The 15970-nt window shown below is 49.5% G+C and overlaps 1 protein-coding gene across 1 annotated transcript; it reads left to right on the top strand.

Annotated features, from left to right (window-relative positions):
* Positions 1–550: 550 nt before the first annotated feature.
* On the top strand, positions 551–14241 carry LOC142851064 (solute carrier family 22 member 20). Its single transcript, XM_075974960.1, has 10 exons — positions 551–925; positions 1004–1107; positions 1786–1940; positions 3723–3891; positions 5067–5190; positions 6479–6594; positions 11907–12121; positions 13191–13299; positions 13413–13619; positions 14145–14241. Exons 1-10 carry the CDS (start codon positions 551–553, stop codon positions 14239–14241), a joined length of 1671 nt encoding a protein of 556 aa, XP_075831075.1.
* Positions 14242–15970: the final 1729 nt, after the last annotated feature.

Below are 15970 nucleotides of genomic sequence, written 5' to 3'. Positions count from 1 at the left end.
TGGGTTAATTAGCATTTTAAAGTCTAGTTTCCTGAGTTCTCTATATATTTTGGAGATCAGACCTTTGTCTGTTGTGGGGTTGGTGAAGATCTTCTCCCAGTCAGTAGGTTGCCTTTTTGTCTTGGTGACAGTGTCCTTTGCTTTACAGAAGCTTCTCAGTTTTAGTAGGTCCCATTTATTCAATGTTGCCCTTAATGTCTGAGCTGTTGGGGTTACACATAGGAAGTGATCTCCTGTGTGGGCCATCTTTCTTAAGTGGGTTTAAATGCAGGGCTTTATGAGTGTAAGGTAAGTGAGCTTACTTACCCTGACTCAGCCATCGCCCCAGTGCCCAGCCCTTGGTAACAGAGGGAGAAAGGGCCTGGAGGAGGGGCCCGCCTGCAGATGTGGGGACACAGACCTCCTGCGAGGTGTAATTGGATCCCTCTGAGCTGCAGGGTTGAGGGCCTGTGTGGTCCTAACCCCTGGCCTGATCCTCCACCTCCCAGTCCCCTCCCCTGCCTTTTTACATAAGGCCTGGGCACACAGGACCTTGGGTAGAGCCCTTGCCATGGCCTTCACAGACCTGCTGGATGCTCTGGGGGGCGTAGGTCGCTTCCAGTTTGTCTATACAGCCTTGCTGCTGCTTCCCTGCGGGCTGCTGGCCTGCCACACCTTCCTGCAGAACTTCACAGCGGCGGCACCCCCTCACTACTGCCAGCATCTTGCCAACAACACAGAAACTACCACCAATGACTCAGAGGCCTGGCTGAGGGCCACCATACCCCTGAACCAGCATGGGGTTCCTGAGCCATGCCGGCGCTACACAGAGCCCCAGTGGGCCCTTCTGAAGTCCAACACCTCCTCCCACGGAGTGGCCACAGAGGACTGCAAGGATGGTTGGGTCTATGACCGGAGCATCTTCCCCTCTACCATCGTGATGGAGGTCAGAGGTGGGCGGGTGGCCTGGGGCAGGGAGGGTGCTGCCTAGGGTCATAGATTAGCATTATTCTCTCCCTAATAGTGGGACCTGGTATGTGAATCCCGCACCCTCCGTGACCTGGCTCAGTCCATCTACATGTCTGGGGTGCTGGTAGGAGCTGCCTTGTTTGGTGGCCTTGCAGACCGGTGAGTGTTTGGGAGAGATTCTAGTCACCTAGGAAAGCCCTCACATTCATCTGCGTTCCTTTTCTTTCTCTTCTTCCTTTCTTCCCTTTTCTTTTTGTGTGTATATGTGTGTATATAAACATAGTAAGTTTGTGTATGTATCTGTGAGCATTTCTTCCTTCCTCCCTTCCTTTTTTTTTTCTTGTTTTTCAAGACAGGGTGTCTCTGTGTAGCCTGGAAACTCACTCTGTAGACCAGGCTGGCCTTGAACTCACAGACATCCGCCTGCCTCTGCCTATCAAGTGCAGGGATTAAAGGCATGTACCACCACCACTCAGTGAGATTTTTCTTTTAATTTTTTTGAATTTCTGATCTTTCTGCCTCCATTTCCCAATGCTGGGATTACAGGCATAGGCCTCAGGGTCTTTTCAAAATCTCTACCTTTCCCCAACCTGGACTAAATCTCTCAGTCTCTGGTTTTCTTCTACATGTCCCTCTATTCCTGACCAGCCTTGGCCACCAGCATTGGGGTCCTGGCAGTTGTATGAGCTATTTACTAGGGTGGCTTTGACTGGGCATCTCATCTTCCCCTTGATTGCTTTGGTGTTTCTGCCAAGGCAGAAGGGTCAGGCACAGGTTTTGCTCCCTTGGGGTCATCTGGCCAGTTTGGGATTCCCTAATCCCTCTCTTTGGGCTCAGGTTGGGTCGCAAGGCTCCGCTGGTTTGGTCGTACCTGCAGCTGGCAGTTTCCGGGGCTGCCACAGCTTACGTTGGCTCCTTCAGTGCCTATTGTGTCTTCCGGTTCCTAATGGGCATGACCTTCTCTGGCATCATCCTCAACTCCCTCTCCCTGGGTGAGTCCAATTCAGGTGGGACCCAGAGAGGCTGGGGTCAGGAGGAGGGGGAATTGCAGCCATCATAGGACATCTTTGTTAATTTTGGGGGTGAGGGGTAATTCTCATCCAGAAACCTCAACTCAAAACCCCACGCAGGGGCCTGGATTTGGAAGACCTGGGTTGGCAGATTGTGACCATGGTAGCAATGGCAATGGACCCTGGTGGCCTATCTGGTTCTGAGTTTCAGTTTACTAATCCGTGAGCTGCAAGGGTCAGGTTGATTTAATCTGAGTGTTACTCAACAATAACCACTAATTGTCTACAATGTGCCAGGCTTAGGAGGGGTCACACAGGTGACTGGGACACAGGGCCGTGAGATAGGATGATCTCCAAGGGAGCCAGGTATGGTGGCTCACACACGTAATCCTAGCACTTGGGAAATGGAAGCAGGAGGATCAGGAGTTCAAGGTCATCCTCAGTTACACAGCAAGTTTGAGTCTGTAAATAAGTAGGGGTGGGGGTGGGGGTGGGGGGCTCATACAATCAATGATCCTATTCTGGAACCCAAATGCCAACTTTAGGGCAGGGTGCCAAGGTGCATGAATATAATCCCAGCTCTCAGGAGGTAGAGGCAGGAGGATCACACATTTGAGGCTAGCCTGGTCTACAAAGTGAGTTCCAGGCTAATCAAAAAGTACAGAAGGTGAGACCCTGTCTATAATAAAGAAATAGTCAGGCAGTGGTGACGTATGCCTTTAATCCCAGCACTCAAGAGGCAGAGACAAGCAGATCTCTGAGTTCCAAAGATAGCTTGGTCTACAGAGAGAGTCCCAGGATAGTCAAGGCTACACAGAGAAACCCTGTCTCAAAAAACTGGAAAAGGAAGGAAGGAAGGAAAGAAGGAAGGAAGGAAGGAAGGAAGGAAGGAAGGAAGGAAGGAAAGAAGGAAGGAAATGGTTCCGAGGACTACAGAGAGCCCTGAGGCTCTATGGCTTTAGGGAAGGTGGGCTTGCTAGTCTGCAAAGGCTGGTTATTTCTTAGCTCCATGGTAGAGATTTTAACTCCTGGGTGCTAAACAAATAGGAGTGTCCCCCTTCAGTGATAAGTAATAAACTGGAGCCTGTAGGTGGTCCTGGTGGAAGGCATCATGGGAGCCCACCCTGGACACAGAGCTGCCACCAGTGTGTGTCTCTTAGACCACTTGGTTTGCTTCTGAAGGCGTCATCAGCCTCAGGAAGGGCCACTACCTTCACTGTCCATAGACAGATGGGCCTTTGACTTCAGGGAGGGAGGGAGGTCTTGGGCTTAGAGAACCAGGTGTGGAGATCAGGATCCCTTTTCTGCTTCTTTCAGAACAGCATTTGAGTATTGGAAGATGCTAAGCATATATTGGGACCTCAGTAATCCAGTCCCACCCACCTCCTTCTAGAAGGGCAGGTGTACAGTCATGGCTTAGAGCAGGTACCTGGGGTCCTTAAGTCCATTTCATACTAGAATGGCCTCTCTACCACACAAATGTTTGCATTCTCATGTGCACATGCACTTGAACACACACACACACACACGAGGAGGGGACATGCCAATAGAGGTCCCACACTCCGTCTCAGGACCCCCAACCTTACAAGGAAGCCATTGTGGAGTCTGATGTCCTGTAATAACCCACCACAGGCCACTCTTAGAGTATTGTCTAGGTAAATCTTGGTGTGGGGTTTAAGTTGCCGCAGTCTTGAGGAAGGGACAGGTGAACTGAACAGCTGTGTGGCAGATGAGGCACTTAAGTTGGCTGTCTTTCTTCCACAGTTGTAGAGTGGATGCCAACCAGGGGCCGGACGGTGGCTGGCATCTTGCTGGGCTTCTCCTTCACCTTGGGCCAGCTTATCCTGGCTGGCGTGGCCTACCTGATCCGTCCCTGGCGGTGGCTACAGTTTGCTGTTTCTGCTCCTTTCCTGGTCTTTTTCCTCTATTCTTGGTATGTCCATCAGAGAAGGGGATGGGTGGGTATGTGCATCTGTGTGGCTGAACCACAACATGGCTTTTTTTTTTTTTGGTTGTTTGAGACAGTTTTTCTTTTCTTTTTTTTTTTTTTAGTTTTTTTTTTTTTTAGTTTTTCGAGACAGGGTTTCTCTGTAGCTTTGGAGCCTGTCCTGGCACTAGCTCTTGTAGACCAGGCTGGCCTTGAACTCACAGAGATCCACCTGCCTCTGCCTCCGAATGCTGGGATTAAAGGCGTGCGCCACCGCCGCCTGGCCAAGACAGTTTTTCTGTATTGCTTTGGAACCTGTCCTGGAACTTGCTCTATAGACCAGGCTGGCCTCAAACTCACAGAAATCCACCTGCCTTTGCCTCCCAAGTTCTGGGATTAAAGGTATGAGCTACCACCACCGGACTCTGACATGGCTTCTTGATAGGACAGAGTGTGCCGTGTCTGTGATGTACTGGACACAGAGAACAGAGTGTCATGAAGGTCACAGGGGTCCTGGTACTCATGGATAGTAATAAATAAATAAATAAATAAATAGATTTAGGGAATCTTTGGGAAACCTCTGTCCTTGGCATAGAGCTCTGGAACACACAAAATGATCTTGCCTGTATCAGTTCCACTATATTTTATGACACACCCATGACATTTGGTAAGAGCAAAACTGAGGTACAGCCCAGAGAGGGACCATGGTTTTTTTCAAGGTCACACAGTGACCGATATTCAATACCAAGTATATCTTAGTTTTGATAGACTCTTCAGTGATTCTCTGCATGATAACCTTTCTTAAAAATAGGAAAATAGGTGGGCAAGATAGCTTAGCAGGTAAAGGCACTTGTCTTCAAGTTTAACAACCCGAGTACAGTTTCTGGGACCCACCTACATAGTGGAATTTAAAAAAAATATTAAGGAGAGAGTATTGTGTTAGGTGTAGTGGTTGCACACCTGGTTCTCCAGCACTTTGGAGGCAGAGCCTGAAGGACCAGGAGTTTGAGGCCAGCCTGGGCTATCTAGGGAGAACCTGTCTCCAAAACAAAACAACAAAGGGACTTTGGTGGCACATCCTGGGCATGAAGCAGGGGCCATGCCACCTGCCTTTAGGGTCTGGTAGAAGGCAATGAAGGTATGTTGGGACTGCAGGTGGGAATGATCCTTCTGTGTTCCAGGTGGCTTCCAGAGTCATCCCGATGGCTCCTCCTTCATGGCAAGTCTCAACAAGCTGTGCAGAACCTTCGGAAGGTGGCCATGATAAACGGCAGGAAGGAGGAAGGGGAAAGGCTGACTACAGAGGTAAGCAGCTGTGTGGGTGGAAGGCTGGGGTAGGTTTTCATGGTAGTAGCTTCTGGTTACACTGGGACTTGTCAGTTACCCCGGACTTACCTGCCTGCCGTCCCAATGCAGAACCTGGTGAGGCTCAGGGCAGACAGAGAATGAAGTGTTGAGTATGGGGGCTGGGGAGGTGGCTTAGTGGATAAAGTATTTATTGTACAAGCATGAGAACCCCAGCTGAATCCCTAGCATGCTCAGGGGAAAAGAAGTCAGGTATGGTGGTATACCCAGAAGTTAGGTGCTATACCCAGAGCTGAAGTGGGGAGGGGGGGAGCAGGGACTTGCGTGCCAGCTGGCCTAGCTGAAAGGGTAAGTTCCAGGTTCAGTGACAAGACCTTAAACTTTTTTAAAAAAAAAATTTAAGAAATACACACATAGCCGGTCATGGTGGCACTCACCCTTAGTCCCAGCACTTGGGAGGTAGAGGCAGGCAGATCCTTAGTTCAAAGCCACCCTGTCCTACAAAGCGAGTTCCAGGACAGCCAGGGATACATAGTGAAACTCTGCCTCAGGGGAAAAAGAGAAAGAAAGAAATGTACTGTGCACACAAAGCACACACCAGAAGTGGTTGTCAACATTTGCCCTCCCACGCCTCCCACATGTGAGTGCACAAACACATGAACACACTCATACACCACACACATGAGGAGGCGGAGGAAGAGGAGGAAGAAAATCCAGATTGGGGCCAGTGAGACAGCACAGTGGATTAAGTACTTGCTGGTGACCTGAGCTGAAGCCTCAGAACCCACACGAAGGAAGGAGAGACCTGGCTCTCACAGCTGTCCTCTGACCTCCACACATGCTGGTAAACGGAACAAAAAGACTGCAAAAAAGAGAAAGAAATAGACACTGAGATGTGGATAGACCCTGTAATTTGCCTTTGAGCACACGGAGAGTTGTCCTGGAGATGGAAGCTAGGCCTTGCACGTGCTAATCCAGTGCTGAAACAGCTAATTTCAGTCAGCTGCTTTTAACCACTCCATGACCCTATCGTGAAGTTACAGGAATTGAGTGTGTCTCTAGCACCTCAGAACCTCGGGATTGTTGGGGTACATGTTGCAGCCCCCATCTCAAAATCGTGCAAACAGTCTCTAAGGACCATCAGTTCCTCAGTGGAGAGGATAAGGCCAGATATCATCCCAAGAAACACAACTGAAGTTCTGTTTTCCACTGATAAGGTGTCCCCAGCAGGAAAATTGGGGTGCCATAGCCCTCAATGCCCCTCCCTGATCAGACATTCCTCATCCAGGTGGTGAGCTCCTACATCCAGAGTGAGTTCTCAAGTGTCCGTACTTCCAACTCCATCTTGGACCTCTTCCGAACCCCGGCCATCAGAAAGGTCACATGCTGTCTCATGGCTATCTGGTAGGTGATGAGCTCATACCCAAGACTTTGTCCTAAGATGGGAGCACACTTTCTGCTCTCATTGGCAAACAGTCCTGGTACAATGAGCAGGTGAGTGTGTGAATTCAATCTCAAGTCACACCCTTTCAGCACCAGGTCCTCAGGGCTGGGGAGATGACTCAGGGATGAAGAGCACTTGCTCTACAAGTGTGAGGACCTGAGTTCAGATCCCCAGTACCCGTGTGAAAAGCTGAGCATGGCCAGGTGTGCCTGTAACATTGAATATAAGCAGATCCTGAGAACTAGCCTAGCTAAGCTGAGCTTCAGGTTCCGGTCTAAGGGAATAAAGCATCAGAAGATAGAGGAGGGCACCCAGTGACCTCTGGCCTTTATATTTGTACACATGGGTTAGCACATTGGCACAGACAGGTGCATACATAAGCAAAGGACACACACACACAAAGGTCATCCCCAGGGGCTCGAGAGATGGCCCAGCAGTTTAGAGTACTTGCTGTTTTTGCAGAGGACCCTGGCTCAATTGCCAACACCTACATGGTGGCTCAAAACCATCTGTAAATGCAATTCCAGAGGATCTGCCCCTGTGGAATCTCCATGTGAGTTATTTGGGAACTGGTGGGTGGGAAAGGAAAGTCCGCCAACATCTGCCAACCAGACAGATGTGAAGCACATGCGTACATGCCGGCAGGACATCCATACTTAAAAATATTGTTTTAAATTAAGGTTACAGCTGGGTGCTGATGGCACATAGCTTTGATCCCAATACTCAGGAGGCAGGGGCAGATGAATCTCTCTCTCCCTCTCTCTGTGAGCTCCAGGACAGCCAGGGTTACACAGAGAAACCCTGTCTCTGAAGGTTCCACCTAGCACCTGGTACTCTGTGGAAGCACTGACTGGCAGCATAGATGAGACATTACATTGGTCTAGGGTGTCCACATTTGAGCAGAATCTTACCTGCACACATGTGCACATAAACTCACACAGATACACACATACATGCACAAATAAAAGTAAACAAAACTTTAAAAATTAATAAAATAGCAAATAAAAACAAACAATTTAACATATAAATTTGTAATTAATTTTTTTTATAATTTAACAAATAAATTTTCGAAAGGGGGTCTCAGAATGTAGCCCAGTCCTGAGCACTTGCCCAGCATGTACAAGCTGCTAGGGTCAATCCCCAGATGAAACAAAACAACAAGCCAGGCAGTCTCATTTATTACACGAACTGGGAGGGCAAGGCGAAAAAAGATGAATATCTTTGCCCCTCTCCTCCACATTCTCTGGACATTAAATATTTCAAGCTGACATTTATGAGGCGGGGAGATAGACAATGATTGATTTCCAATTGCAGTTTGGTCCTTGTGAGTCTCAAAGTCGAGATATGCCAAGAACTTTCAGTGTTTTTGACCCCTGACTCCTGACATTTTGTTACCTGATTTGGGATGTGTCGCTTGGGCTCTGGGAATGCAGAGGTGTCTCCCACTCTGGAGGTGGAGAGAACTTGATGATCTGACTCTGGGCTGTGAGGGAGACTTGGTGACCCCAAGACCTCCCTGAGGTGTGTTGTGACATCCCCCACATCCCCAGCTGAGCCTGCCCTCTGGTGTCCAGACATTTCCTCACCTTCCTCTTCCTGCCGGAAAGACACAAACTACCAACTCCAAACTCAGAAGTTGAAAACTCTCTTTTAGATCCTTCTAGAGAAAATTAGCAATGGCCCGTTCTTGTTAAGAGGCAGCAATCCACAGCTCAGGCAGAGGTGGGGCCTTGGGTCTTGCTTGCAAGATTCTCCAACCATCCCAACCCCCTTGAAGCCTCCCAGCTTCAATTTATTAATTTCAGTTTATACAGAAAATCTTGGCTGTTTCAGGGCTCTCCTGAAGCCCTGGAGCCTCACTAGGCCACATCTGGGTCCAATTACATCATTTCTGGAGTGTGGAGAGAGGCCCCCTAGGCTCAGCTGGGGCGGGGCAGGACTCCTAGGGTCCCAGGAGGACTGGGAGGATGAAAAGGGAGCTAAGAATTGGTCAGCTTGTGCACACATGTATGCATATACACTTATATTCCTACAAAAATAGATTAACACTCTGTTCTGCTACTAGTTTTTACTTTAAATAACATTTAAAAAATCATATCTGAAATACCTTTTATTGTTAAGCAAAGCCATGGAAAATATGGTAGATTTGTAGTAAATATTTGATAAGCCGTAGAATAACGCGTGAACAAAGGAAGGAACGTGAGAGCTTTGTCAGGTACAGGGACGTCAGACAGAAAGGAAAACGCCTATCTAGTCCGTTCCCGCTGTGCTGGGATCCAGCTTGACGTGACTGCAGCCATCCTGACTGTGGCCCCGTTTGCGGCCACCCCTCCAGTTCCCCAGCGCGCATCTAAACTTAGTGGGGTGAACAAACTTGATTGGGTAGTCAGTCATGCATTTAGTGCCAAGCGCTGAGCCAAGGACTGCTCCTTACCTGACAGTTGATACAAGAATGTTTTTTGAGACTGTCCGAGTACATCCCAATTGGCCCTGATCCATTTTGGCATGGATTAGGGGAAAAAAAGAGAAAACTTAAACTCTTCCTCTTGCCCCTGGGCACCAAGACATGCTTCCATCCGCAGGTCCAGAATAACCTGAAGCCTGCCAATCCTGGACTAGTCTGTCTTTTGGCACCTTCTATTCTTGGTAGCCAATTCTCAAACACCAGGTATTTCCAGAACATTGCCAATATCTGCCCCACCTGGATGGCGCTCCAAGTCTCTGTGGGAAGACCATTTCGAGAACAAAGCCACCCCTTATAGTCCCTGCTAGCTGTGCCAACCACATGCCCTCAGGAACATGAAAATGAACCTGGTGGCTTTTTCCTGGTTGGTCTTTGGCTTTCTCAAAGGCTACTATGACCAGGCTCCACTCACTTCCCCTGCAGGCTGAAGTGCTGGCCCGAGGCCGCTGGGTCCCCACACGGCTCTCACAAGGCTGAGCTGAAGGAGTCTGTCTAGCTCAGCGCTTTGGCAGAGTCTTGGTGGAAGAATTCATTTGACAGAGTTGCGCTCTCTGCAGCTGTAGGCTGGATGTCTCTGCTGACCATCTCAATTCCAAGAGACCACCTACATTCCTGGCCAGGTGACAGTCTCCATTTCAGTGGAGACTCTCACAGCAGATTGCTCTCTGCCTGGGTGAAGAGGCACACCCGTAGACTCAGTGTGGGTGGAAGTGGAAACATAAGAATCAGGGCCTTTGAACAATAAAAAGTTCAAGTCCAGCTTGGGCTATATGAGACCTGATCTCATAAAACTGAAAGAAAAAATGTGTCTTAGGCTCTGGATCTCTAGCTCTCTGCCACTGACCTAGGCCCAGGCTTAAAGGACTTGTGTGATTGGATCACCGCATTATCTTCAAGTCAACTGACATTAGACCCTCATCACACAGGCAAAATCCTTTCAAAACAACTCTTAACATTGGTGTTTGGATGACTAGGAGAGGCTTTGTGTTAACCCTGGCCAGGAATAAGGTGGACCACGTTAGACTTATGCCCATCCAGTCACCATTTTTGTCGTTTTGGTTGGCTGTTTAAGATGGGGGTCTCTCTCTGTAGCCCAGGTAGGCATTGAGCTCTGGATTTTGTTGTCTTGGCCTCTTCGGTGCTGGTATTACAGGTGCATGCCACTCTTGCCTTGCTTTGAAAGCACACACCAAAATGTGCATGGCTTAGCTTGATGGATTTTCATGTTTGATCCGGAAACAGAACACAACTAGGTACTTGGCTCTTGCCTATAATCCCAGAACTTGGGAGGCCGAGGGAGGAAGACTGCTGTGATATTTAAGCCAGCCTGGGCTACACGGTGAGTTCCAGGCCAGCTTGAGCTATGTTTCTAGACCCTGTCAGAGAGAGGAGGGGGAGGGGAGATCCTGTCTCAGAAAACAAGGTGGCAATACTAAATGATAGCTCCACAGGTCAAAACACTCACGCAACAACCTGACATCCATCCTGGCAAACCCAAAGCAGGAGGAGGGAACTGACTCCCCAAAAGCTATCCTCCTGTAGGGATAAGTCCCGCCCCTTAGGGGGCGTGTTCGCCTCGGGCTAATGTTTGCCTATAAATTTGGCAAGCGTGCTCCCAGCTGTCCCTTTCTGCTTTCCTGGTCTCCGCGGGAACAGTGGTTCTGTAAGTCTATTTCGCCATTAAAGCTATATATATTTTTACAATCTGTCTGCATTCGTTTACGCCGGTACATTTTGGCGTCCAACGTGGGCTATTTTGCCCCTGACTCAAGCAGGTAGCCCACTAGCTAACACAGCACCCTCCCGGGTGCTGTTTTTTAGTTCGTGACTCCGGCCCCAGTGCCGAGTCTGAGACATACTCGGCCACACAGGCCCATTCTGCCTGCCTTGGCTAAGTTTGCAGCGGAACCCCACTGCCTGAATTAGCAGAAGCTCAAGTACCGGCGGTTTTGCAACAAAAGCTGCCACAGCGGCAGATTTGGTCTGATACAAAGTGACTTGGCTGGGCAGTGGTGGCGCACGCCTTTGGTACCAGCACTTGGGAGGCAAAGGCAGGCAGACCTCTGTGAGTTTGAGGCCGGCCAGGCAGTGGTAGCGCACGCCTTTATCTCCCACACCTGGAAAGCAGAGGCAGCAAGATCTCTGAGTTAGAGGCCGGCCTAGTCTATGGAGAGAGTTCCAGGACAGCCAGGGCTACACAGAGAAGCCCTGTCTTGAGAAAAAAAGCAAAAAGGGGGAAAAAAGAAAAAAGACTTCATCCTCCGACCTCCACACGTGTACAGATGCACAGACTATAACAAAAATTAATTAATAAAATGAAGACAACAGGGAGAGTGGTTGAGGAAGGTACCACACACAGGAGTACATATGCACACACATGCCACACAGTCACACACACAAACAAACAAAGGTAAGCTTTTGAGACAGGGTCTCCCTGTGTAACCCAGGCTGGCCTTGGCCTTCCGAGTGTTGGGACTACAGGCCTGGGCTGGCCTGAACGATGCTCCTGTGTTATGTAACATGTGCCTGTCTTCTATCTTTATTCTTTAGTACAGTTTTAGTGCCAGCCCTGAAGTTACACTAACAGTGGAAACCAAACTTAGTCCAGAGGTCAGAGCCTGAGCTCAGAGGAGAGGGTGGGGAGAAAGAGATGTAGTGGAAAGTGCCCCAAAGTCAGGCTTAGGGGACCGGAAGATGCTGCTGGAGGTCAGGGGATTTGAGCTCTCCAAGAGGAGGATTCCCGGTCACACAGCCTGCATCTCCTGCCTTGAGTTTCAGCGGAGTGGGCCATTCTGCTGCCTTTCCCAGGTTCTCTAACTCCGTGGCTTACTATGGCCTGGCCATGGACCTGCAGAAGTTTGGGCTCAGCATCTACCTGGTACAGGCCCTGTTTGGGATCATCGACATCCCAGCCATGCTGGTCGCCACTACCACCATGATTTATGTGGGACGCCGGGCCACAGTGGCCTCCTTCCTCATCCTAGCCGGGCTCATGGTCATCGCCAACATGTTTGTGCCTGAGGGTGAGTCATCACGTCTGCCCCATGGGAACCACACAGACACGGACTCCAGGAACAGCGGAAGTCCCTCTGGAGCCTGACCAGCAGCACATCTGTTATTCTAGCCCTTGGAGGGCTGAGGCAGGGGGATCATCAGCTCTAGGCCAGACTGGAACGAAAAGGAAACTTAAGCCACCATGCCAAAGAAGAATTGGTATAGTTGATGGAGCTGGTTTGGGTGTAGGTGATTCAGGTATCCCCACACACACATGATCTCAGGATGCATGCCAGCTAACACCAACCTAAAGCTGGCACCACAGTTTCTTTGAGCACCTAATGTGGGACATTTGAGTCAGGGTTTGCAATTCATAAAAGCGTCAGGACAAACATGCTAATGACATAATAGAAATGCTACATGAGCCGCAAACACTGCACTAGTGACATATGCCCACCCAACAACACATCTGCACAACCGTGCAAAGCAGGCCTAGTATGTCCCTTGCTGGCAGGATAGAGAAGCTGGGAGAAGGGCGGTCACTCTGACTAGGTCACCTACCTGGATCAGGCCTAAGGTCTGAACCAAAGCATGACTTCAAACCTTGTCTTGTCTCCACGGCAGCCACAGTGACAGATGCAAATAAACGAGGAAGCAGAGGTCAGATGGGGCAAAAAAACGGGACTTTGGAATCCCATGCAGAGACCTACCCACCTCTGCCTTCCAAGGACTGGGATTAAAGGCATCAGCTCATGGCTTTTTCTTTCTTTTTTTTAAAAATATTTATTTATTTATTATGTATACGATATTCTGTCTGTATGTCTGCAGGCCAGAAGAGGGCACCAGACCTCATTACAGATGGTTGTGAGCCACCATGTGGTTGCTGGGAATTGAACTCAGGACCTTTGGAAGAGCAGGCAATGCTCTTAACCACTGAGTCATCTCTCCAGCCCCCCATGGCTTTTTCTTGTAGCTCTGCCTTTGCCCTGAGCTTTACCCACTGGTCCTCTTCCCAATCCCAAGGTCCCCCAACCTTCCATCATACCCTTACTCCAGCCTCCGCTCCCCACAGCTCCACCTTCCTCTTTGCCTCTTTAGATCTACAGACCCTGCGGACAGTGCAGGCAGCACTGGGCAAAGGCTGTCTGGCCAGCTCCTTCATCTGCGTGTACCTGTTCACAGGGGAGCTCTATCCCACGGAGATCAGGTGGGTATGAGGAATGGCGCCCAGGCAGGGGTCTACTCTCCTCTCCGACACCCACAAGGTCTGACTTTCTAGGGGCCCAGACCCAGCTGCTGATAGATCTGCACTTCCCACAGGCAGATGGGAATGGGCTTTGCCTCTGTCAATGCCCGCCTTGGAGGCTTGGCAGCTCCCCTGGTCACCACACTTGGTGAGATCAGCCCCGTCCTTCCGCCTGTGTCCTTTGGTGCCACTTCAGTCTTGGCTGGAATGGCCGTTGCCTGCTTCTTGACTGAGACCCGAAACGTGCCGCTGGTGGAAACCATCGCAGCAATGGAAAGAAGGTGAGTGCCCTCCGGCATGGCATAGAGCAGGGTCAGATGGTTACCCTTAACCAGACCCCTGGAAGTCAGAGGAATCTTCTAAGACTGTGCACAAAATCCCACCTCTGCCTCCCTCTACAATGGCTTCCTCCCCACCAGAATAGGTCCAATGATGAAGAAAAAGAGAAAGACTAGAGTTAGACCAGGAGACATAGGAAGAGGGGTTGGAGGGGCTCAGGAGGCAACACAGTGGTAGTTTGCTTGCCCAAAACACAGGAAACCCCAGAATCGCGTAAACCAGGTATGGTAGCACACACCATGAATCCCAGCACTCAGGAGGCAGTCTGGTCTAAATAGTGAATTCCAAGTCAACCACAGATACCTAATGAGACCCTGTTTCAAACAGACAAAACAAAAATTGAAAAAAAAATTGAACATTGAGATTTTTCTAAAAATGAAACCTGTCGGGAAGAGCGGGCAGAGGAATGGGCAAGCGGGCAAGTCAGCAAACGACTGAAACAGAAGTTCCTATTTGCCTTTGAGCAGAGTCAAAGAAGGCCGATCCAAAAGAGACACAGAACGTAAGAGCGAAGAAATTTCTCTTCAGCAGCTGGGGGCTTCTCCCCTCAAAGAAACCATTTAAGCTGCCAAGAGCCTGGCACTGAGCTGGCTAGAGCTCAGCCTGTGCTGGCAGGGAGCGTGAGTGTCCAGGTCCCCCTAGAGGACCCTGGTGCAGAACTCCACACAGAGCCAGAGGACATCATGGACTTTCCTGCAGACCCACACCCAAGCCCAACCAGACCACGGAAGCCGCGTGCGGGGACTGAAGGAAAGCCTGCTGTCTGTCGCAATAAGGGCCACTTTTCAAATCCACCAGAGATGCTGGGTCTTTGCACGGTCACAGTGACATCAGCACTCTGTGGTTTTCCTGGGCAATTTTCTCTACTCCCCTGCAAAATTCCAGAACTGCTTCCCTTCTTTAGAGAGTATGATCAGTCCTTTTGGCTTTATGGGAGAAAAGCTCATTTTTCCTGGGACCGTGGTGGAGGGATGGGTGGTGTCTCCACAGGGTGGGTCTTCATGCCAACAGGGGGCCCTGCAGCTGGTGGACTAGCTGATGAGCCAACAGTGAGGCAAGCGTCAGGAATGCATGGACATTCGCCCGTTATTTACAGCCAGAACAACAGCACTTTGTAGAAGTTAGATCTGGCCCAGTTTCCCAGAAGTCATAAAAGGAAGGGGTTAGCAGATTAGACCAACAAATAAGATTCCTTCCAGGTTCTATGGGTCAGGAACTCATAAGATCCTCATGACACCCTCTGGTTCAGGGACTTCTCTGAGCCTGCTGGCTTCTCATTGACCAGAACTGCTTCATAGTGGCTGCTAACTCCAATTCCTCTGGTGCCCTCTTCTGGCCTCTTCAAACACTGCACTCTGCCTGCCTGTCTGTCTCTGTCTCTGTCTCTGTCTCTCTCTCTCTCTCTCTCTCTCACACACACACACATACACACGCAACTAAAATTTTTAAATCACTCTGGGCGGTGGTGGCGCACGCCTTTAATCCCAGCACTAGGGAGGCAGAGGCAGGTGGATCTCTGTGAGTTTGAGGCCAGCCTGGGCTACTGCAGATCCAGTCTCAAAACTAAAAAAGAAACAGTGTGGAAGCCAGATGTGGTGGTGCATGCTCACAGGCTCCACTGTCTGAGCACACCTGTAATCCCAGCACTTGAGGAGCCTGAGGTACGAGAATTACAGGTTTCAGGCCAACATGGGCTACATAGTGATTTCCTGTGTCAAACATAAAAATAAAGAAATCTGCTGTTTTCCAATTGCTTTTCACCTAGTCAATATGCTAGAAAGGCTTATGCTCAATTTCTTCAGCACATTATACAACACAAGTCATTTTATTTAATCCAACATATTCAGAATATTATCACTTAAACATGTTACCAGTACAAGTTTTTTTGGAGATAGGATCTTTCCATATAAGTCCTGGATGACCTAGAACTTGCCACGTAGAAGAAGCTGGCCTTGAACTCAGAGATCCACCTGCCTCTGCCTCTCAAGTACTGGGATTAAGGACGTGTGCCACAGCCCGGTTTTATTGTTGTTCTTTTGTTACACTCAAAGTCAAGCATGGGTACTATTCCATTTTGATGGAGAGAGTGGCACAGGGGGGTGTGTAGCTGTATCTTTGACTCGTTGGTTCGTTTCATTTTTTGTGGGCACTCTGAGGTCTGCCAGCAGCCTTTACCCTCAATTTCATACTTACCTGACAAACTAAGATACTGACGTGTGGGTCAGATGACCTATCCAGGGTCAGAAAGGACTCAAACCCAATAGAAGGGCAGGGGGTGCAAATCTGTGCCAAG

Source organism: Microtus pennsylvanicus, chromosome 5 (genome assembly GCF_037038515.1).
Source record: "Microtus pennsylvanicus isolate mMicPen1 chromosome 5, mMicPen1.hap1, whole genome shotgun sequence".
Classification (NCBI taxonomy): domain Eukaryota; kingdom Metazoa; phylum Chordata; class Mammalia; order Rodentia; family Cricetidae; genus Microtus; species Microtus pennsylvanicus.
Note: the sequence above shows the minus strand (reverse complement) of the source record. Positions and strands in the feature narration are given on the sequence as shown.